The sequence below is a fragment of the Setaria italica genome, chromosome IV, assembly GCF_000263155.2.
Source record: "Setaria italica strain Yugu1 chromosome IV, Setaria_italica_v2.0, whole genome shotgun sequence".
Taxonomy (NCBI): domain Eukaryota; kingdom Viridiplantae; phylum Streptophyta; class Magnoliopsida; order Poales; family Poaceae; genus Setaria; species Setaria italica.
The window spans coordinates 15,533,136-15,540,927 of record NC_028453.1 but is presented as its reverse complement, the minus strand read 5'-3'; the positions used below and the strand labels follow the sequence as shown (position 1 = coordinate 15,540,927).

Genomic DNA, 7,792 nt, shown 5'->3' with positions numbered 1-7,792 from the left:
AAGCCGTAGCAGACTTGCAAGCTAGCCCCTAGTTTTACGGTTAAACTACGCAGAGGTCCCTAGGTTTTGCGCCCAAACCCCTGGAAAGAAAGGGGACGATGCAATGTGGTCCCCGGGGCTCGCGCGGCGGCGGCAGGAAAATTCCCGGCGGTTCGCCGACGATGATGGGACGACAAGTAGTCGGGAGGGCGCGGGGGCTCACCTGAGCTTGGTTTGGCAGGGTTGGGGCGATGAAGATGGCCGGCGGGAAGCAGAACGCGGCGGCGGCGGCGGTGCAGGCGGCGTTCCGGCGCACCGGTGGCGTCGGGAAGGCGACGGACGGCTCGGAGACGTGCGCGGGGAGGTGACGAAGCGGGCGGCACAGTCACCAGAGTGCGGGGTGGCGCGGAGGAGTGAGCTCCATGGGAGCTCAACGGCGGCGCAGAGGAGGAAGCGGTGGCACGTGTGCGGGCGGTGGCAAAGGGGTGGCGTTGCTGGTGAGGGAGCTCCTTTTATAGGGTTGGGGTGGAGCGGAGGGTCGAGGCGGGGCTCCGGTGGGGGAGGGATAAGGTAGGGGGCGGAGAGTGCACGGGCAAGATGACCATTGGCCAGCGGCACCATTGGGCAGAGGAGGCGGAGCTCCCGGGTGGTCTCCGGTGGCGATTGGCTTTTGGGCGACATGCGACTGGGGCTTCTGGTTTGTCGGGCGGGCGAGGCGGAGGGCTACCGTGGGGGTTGGGCGAGCAGGCGAAGGCGCGGGACGGCATTGGCGTGGCGGCTTCTCCGGCGAATGGGCGCACGCGCGGTGATCGGAGCAGAGCCGCGGCAGGAGCAAGCGGACACGCGCGCGGCCGGCGGTTGGCTAGCCCGGCGTTCGCCCCGTCCTATCGCAGACGCGGGTTGGGCGCCGTGACCCTCGCCCTGTCGCTGGCGCGCGGGCATCGAGGCTTCCTTCGGGCAGCAAGCCCGACCAGCTTTGGGGTGATCTTTCTCCGAATCTTTCAACACAACTTCCAAAACTCTTTTAAACAAACTTGCTCAACTCTGGACGTTCTTCAAACTTTGTTTAAGGTGTTGGTTTAGATCGTGAAAGGATTCGAAGATATTTCGTGCCAAAGTTAGCTAAAAATCTGGAATTCCAGACTTAGCCAAAATCGGCCGAAGAGGCAGGATTTCAGGGACTTAGTGATGTTTGAGTCGATTTTTGGGCAGCTTCCAAGTCGAATTAGACCAAGGTGTTTTTGAAAGAGTTGTTCTACAATCTGAGGACTTCAACTTTTATTTAGGGTATTTCTTGATCTTAGTTCAGAAAATTGGAGGAACACCCTCGCCAAGAGGTGTAACCTGCTCAGTTTTCCAGACTTAGGATTATTAAGGCATTAGGGGTGAGTTGACCGTTTTACCTTACTTTAACCGGGGTTTTGAACAGGTTATGGCCCGATTTGGACCTGAGTCAGTGTAACAAAGTTGGAACACATTTGAGGTACTACAACTTTTGTTAAGGCCCTGACTTGAGTTTAGATAGAAATTTGTGAGATATAAGCTTACAAAGTTGGAAGAAAACTCGAATTCCAGGACTTGAGGTTTTTAGGGTTCTTTAGTAATCCGGTTGTGATTGCTGTTTTTGAATCCGTTCCACTCCGAATTAGTCAAAGTGGCTTTAACAAAAGTTGTCTGAATTAAAAAGTTTTACAACTCTCATTTGGGCAGAAACTTAAGTTTGTATATAAAACTCCAAGTTCTAATTCTAACTCCAAAAAGAGCTTCTTAGGGTTATAAAGGTCATTTCACCTTTTCAATTAGGGATTAAACACTGGTTTACATTTAAAAGCACTTAATTTAGGTAGAGTTGTTACATGGACACTCGGCAAAGTGCTAACGGTTGACATGCCGTTTGACGGCCGTTGAACGTGGCGGGCACGTGGTGGCGTTTTGCCGAGTGTCGAGTTGTTATTTGCCGAGTGTTTTATTTCCTACACTCAGCAAATAAGTGTTTTGCCGAGTGTAATTTATTTGCTGAGTGTTGTTATCTTAGCACTCAGCAAAGAGGTTGTTTGCCGAGTGCTCGAGGGAATGCACTTGGCAAATATGAAAACACTCGGCAAATTTGTAGTGGCGAAGCTTGGTTCAGTTGGTTCGGTAGAGGAAGAGAGAGAGGGGGGAGGGAGGGAGGGAATGGTGACCATCTCAAAAGGGTTAATGCGAGGTGAGGTAGAGGCGCTAGCGCGTGCGTCGGGCAAGTGGGGGCATTGTGGCTCGCCGACAAAAGTTGGCCGCCGCATGGCACGTCATCATGAATTGGTTGATTCAGTTAAGTCGTCATCGACTCTTTTTTCTCGCTCTTTGACCGATCTAAAGTCTCCAAACCCGTGCATAACCTACCCAATCGACTTATATAAAAGTTGGTCCATAAAACCCTCTACAACCTTTACTAAGGTTACTTGGATAAAAATTCCACGCTTTGAAAGATATGGAGCTCCAAAGTTTGGCAAAACTTGATTTTACTGAATTTTCAGACATACATAAAAATGAGTTTTGCTACAATTTGGGCTAGAATTCTAGGGTTAAGATCTTAAGATGTTGACGAACAAGTTCAATGGACGTCACTTTCAAACATAGATCAACAAGTTCTGGAAAGGATGTTTGGAAAGTTCTTACATAAAACTTGGAGAAAATATATTGTCAAAGGGGTGGTTTCGGGTTTTTTTAGGGACTCATGCAATTTTGAGTTAAGGTAGTCAAACAAGGGTTTGATAAGATTTTGACTATGTTTTCGAACAACTATTCCAAGTTTTCACACATCCAAAACATACCGTGGTTAAAGGTTATGCATCAGACTACAACTTTCATGTCGAACAAAAGTAAAGTATTTAGGTAAAATTTAATTTTACCAGCAGTCAAACATGATAGCTTTTCAACAATCCAACACTTGGGTTTTTCCACTTTTCATGCATTTAACTTTGGAGTATTTTTTTCTTCTTCATATAACTTGTTCCTGGGTCAAATATGAGTTGTTTGAAAATGTTAGCAATACCTTGGCATAATTTCCATAGTTTTTCATATTTTTACATTTTTTATTTAAATAGGAAAATGGCCAAAACCTTCCATAAATTGTAATTTAAAAGGTTAAAAATCCGCACATACGTAACTACACTTGCAACAGGAGTAAAATTCACCAACGGTACACGAACTTGCAACAAGTGTCATCTAGGTCCTCGAACTCCTAAAATGCACATCTATATCCATAAACTTGCTAATCTGATGTCCAAATCACCGGTACTTAGGGCATGTTTGGTTTCAAGCTCCTAAAAGTTTTAGGCAACCTTCTAAAACCTCCTAAAAAACTGTTTGGTTCCACCTCCTAAAACTGACTAAAGGCACTAAATACTATGGCAAAAGGACCATGGTACCCTCCCCCAATGCCACTGCTCCTTCTCTGCCTCCCCTCACTTTCTCCCTGCGGTCGCATCCCACTCAGCTCCTCGAGCATCTTCACGTTGATGCTGAGGAACTTCTTGGTGGCCTCCTCCGGCTGCAGAGCTAGCACCGCCGCGGCCGCAGCCACGGCATGCGACGTGCCGCGGGGCACACCACCGCTACCAGCGCTGGACCTCCTCTTCAGGAACACGATCCCCAGGACCATTTCACGGCCCGGGAGGAAGGGGCCCCTCGACGCGAAGAGCGGGGGGTGGAGGGCGGTGGTCTTCGTCGTGGTGGGGGAGCAGGAGGAGGCGCGCGGGCGCAGGAGCGGGAGGCGCAGGCCCGCGCGGGGAGGGAGCGCGGTGGGCCTAGCATGGTGGAGGGTGAGCGACTCCATGGACATTGCAGCCATAGTGGTCCGGTCGGTCGAGGCAGCCGCAGCGGGGATTCTCCACCTCCGTCGGGTCGCGAATTTGGGGGAAAGCAGGAGGGTGGGGGAGGAATCGGAGGGAAGCGGAGCCCTTGCGATAGCACCACCTCCACCACAACCTTTGTGGGTGGCGTGGGGACAGGACAGAGCTCCGGGAGCGGGGTGGAGAGTGGCGGGCGGCATCGAGGGGGAGCAAGCGGCCACCGGCGTCGGGGGAGCGGGAGGGCGGCCTGGGGCTCCTGGGCCGGTGTGACGGCGACGCCCTCCTTCTGGAGCCGGAGCACGGGGTGATGGTCCGCGTCGGAGTTGTAGGCGGCCCTAGAGTTGGATCTGGCCGCGACTAACTCCTCCACCGGCGGTGGATCGAGCAGCGGCGGGGATGGGGGTGGCGGGATTGGGGTTGAACGGGATGGGGGAGAAAGGGTCTACCGCGGGAACAAGGGTGCGAGGGGCACTAGCGGTCGAGAATAACCTTTAGTTGGTTTTAGGAGGGGTGGAGCTCCTAAAGTTCTTGGACCCTCCTCAAACTTTTTAGGAGCTTTTATGAGGTGTGTTTTTAGACAGATTTTAGTTACTTTTTAGCTCCTAAAACTTTTAGGAGGTGGAACCAAACAGGACCTTAGGTTAAACCGCATGCGTGGCATGCTGAATATGCAATGACATGGACATATCATGTGGGGCCCATATGTCATGGCCTCTCCTATGACCCCTCACCATACGGTTCCCCGCAGCCATCGGCTGCCGCAAGCCCGCCGTGGTAAGTCCACTGCAGTCATCCACGCACAACGACCCGCAACCTTGGCCGCCGACTGCTCGCTTCGGCGCGACGCCCCTATCGCCGACTGCCCGAGAACTCGGCCAGTGTTGAACTCACCTGCGCCTCTTTCCTCCGCTCCCGGCTCACCTCCGCGATAGTGCGGGTGATAGTGGCTCTGAGCGCTTCGACGGATGAGGGACTCCGAGCACCACCCAGCGGCTCCTCCAATGGCGCCCAACATCCTGCGGTGCTCCGCAACGAAGCAGTGGGGGCAGCCCCAAGCAACGCGCCTCGAGCTTCGGGAAGGCATCGGCAGCCCCAAGCAGCTGGGGCTGTGCGCAGGGCGAGTGGCTGAGGGTCACGTGCCGGCACAAAATTTGATGGCCGCTGGCACAAGCAGATGACGGCGGCGGCGGTGCTGCATTGCCGGAGGGGAAGGCGGCCGGGGCCGCGGCCACTGCGGCGGGCGGATTGCAGGGGCGGCGGCTGGGGCCGTGCACGGGTGAGCGGCCGAGGGTCATGGGGCGGCGTGATCTGGTGGCCGCGGGCGCGAGCAGATGACGGTGGTGGCAGCGCAGCCCCGCTAGACGGGAAGGTGGCCAGGGCCGCAGCCACGACGACGGGTGGACGGCGGCGGCGGCAGCTGGGGCCATGCACAGGCGAGTGGCCGAGGGTCACTGGGCGGTGTGTTCTGATGGCCGCGGTAGCCATTTTCGACTGCCTTGGATTTATTTTTCTTTTCCTGTAATTACAAAAACATGGACCATCAGATCATTAGAGGAGAGAGATCCGATTGACACATGGGATCCACGTGTCAGTTCCACGTCATCCTCCAATCAGCCTGCCACGCATGCAGTTTAACACGTGTTATGTAGATTTGGACGTCACGTGTGAAATCATCTAGGCTCCTGGGTTTTGTTAATTAATGACAATATTTATGGACTAACAATTTTATTGGAAATATGAGTATAGGTTAGTCTTGGAGATGAATTAGGCTTCAAAGGATGCTATGGTGATAGCTTGGATGAATTTGCATTGGAAAGCTCAAGGCAAAAGTATATGATAGGACTTTTCTTTTTTACCGGTGAAGAGGTACTTAGTGGATGATAATTAACCGGGTTAATAGGCTAGATAGCCGTATTATCAAGAGGGGTCAATTTCATTTGCTTGACGGTTTTATAGTGCCACTTTACTTAAACAATTGCATTGCATGCATATGAGTTTATCTCGTTTGGAAAGTGGATAGAAAAACGGTAATGTGTGTTTCAGAAAATGGCTAACACACATGTATGGCAGACGGTCTCCCTTGTTGAGGCGAACCGTTCTTTGACTTAGCCGTTTTTGAGCTTGTTTTGTAGTGCTAAAAAATTTGACCGGAGGACGGTCCAGCCGTGGGAGGCGGACGGTCCACTGGCTAATTCAAAAGTTAGACAGAACATGGAGATGTTCTGGTGTGGGTGCAAAGTTGTCATGGCGAACAGTCCAGCCCTGACAAGCGAATGGTCCGCCACTTATTCCAACTTTTGGACACCACAAGGTTTGGTTCTAGTAAGGGTTTTCAAGGTGAACTGCGTACGGTACAGCCCCCTGGAGTGGACAGTCTGCCAGCTAATTATAAAAGTTGGACAGAACCTTGGCGTTTGTATATTGGACGGATATGGCCGTCGGACGGTCCAAGCCGGCTCAAGATTAAGCTAAGTCCTGATAGAGGAGAGGTTGGAACATTGAATCCACCTCAACGTGGATTAGGGGTGACCGGCAAGTCATCGACACCACGGAATAAATTTGTCTCTTGTCTTCGATTATTTCTTTGCTCAATTTTATTATTGCAATTTACTTTGAGCAATTATATTCCTAGAGATTGAATTGTATCTTGTCACCCTAGGTTGCAAACCCTCACTTAGTTCTAGGAAGAGTAGAAATAGAATTTCTCTTGTGGTACTAATTAAATTTATTTAGTGTTATGATTTTAGTTGAAACCGCCTATTCACACCTCGTCCAGTTGGTATCCTAGATCCTACAATGTGAACTGGTTAGCAAGTTTAAGGATGCATATGTGCATTTTTGGGAGTTCAAGGACCTAGATGACATGCAATGCCAAGTTCGTGTACCACTTCTGAATTTTACTCTTGCAACATTTATTAGGAAAAAAAATTATTTTACTATCCTTACCTATTCACTTTGTCCATCTAACCCCCTCAACAAAATTTAGACTTGATTTACTCCCCCAAACGGTTTTAGTTGGTCCAGATCAACCCCTAATGAGTGTGTCATTTTTTCTCTGTATATAATTTGATTTTTAAATTAAAATTTTATGCATGGATAGAGAACATGATGCCTTATGTTAGAAAAATATATTAAAATTTTTTCATGGTTATTTTCATAGGTTAGGAACATTTAGAAGTAGAGATACAAAACTGAATGAGACATAATCATGGAAGATTCATAATATATTTTTTCTAATATAGGACATCATGTTATAAGTCACATTGTAAAATTTGAACTTCAAGCTTCACTTGTACAGCGAGAAACGAAAAAGGCAAACCTCATTAGGGGTAGGTTGGACTAACTTAAACAGATTGTGGGAGTAAGTTGAATATAAATTTTGTTGAGGGGGTTAGGTGAACAAAGTAGATAGATTATAGATGAGGGCAGGATTTTTTTCCTATTTACTCTATGCATTTATGTATGTATGATTAATGCTAATTATGTGCATATGATCATCATCTAATGCACTTTATTTAACACTATAGGTGTTATTACAATGTCAAAATAAAAACAGTTAGGGGGTTCACTACGGGGAAACAAGAAAATTGCCGAGTGCTAGGGGCACTCGGCGAAGGGCGAAATACACTCGGCGAGCCATTTGCCGAGTGTAACACTCGGCAAACGGCACACGGCAAACTTTGAGTCGGCAAACGGCACACGGCAAACTTTGAGTCGGCAAACAAGGATTTGCCGAGTGTTTTCTGTCGCGCACTCGGCAAAGTCTTTGCCGAGTGGCCAGAAAACACTCGGCATCCAATTGTTGAAAAAAATAAAAAAAAAACCTGTTCCGCCGCCACCGCCACCACCGCCAGCACCACCAGCCACCACCGGCCACCACCGCCAGCCACCACCGCCAGCCACCACCGCCAGCATCGCCACCGGCCGCCAGCCACCACCACCAGCCACCAGCCGCCAGCACCACCACCACCGCCAGCCGG

General features: G+C 50.2%; 1 protein-coding gene across 1 annotated transcript; it reads right to left on the bottom strand.

Moving 5' to 3' along the window:
• Positions 1–4,729: 4,729 nt before the first annotated feature.
• Positions 4,730–5,239, bottom strand: LOC105914205. Its single transcript, XM_012845243.1, has one exon. The coding sequence runs from the start codon at positions 5,237–5,239 to the stop codon at positions 4,730–4,732; it is 510 nt and encodes a 169-aa protein (XP_012700697.1).
• Between the last annotated feature and the right edge of the window lie 2,553 nt (positions 5,240–7,792).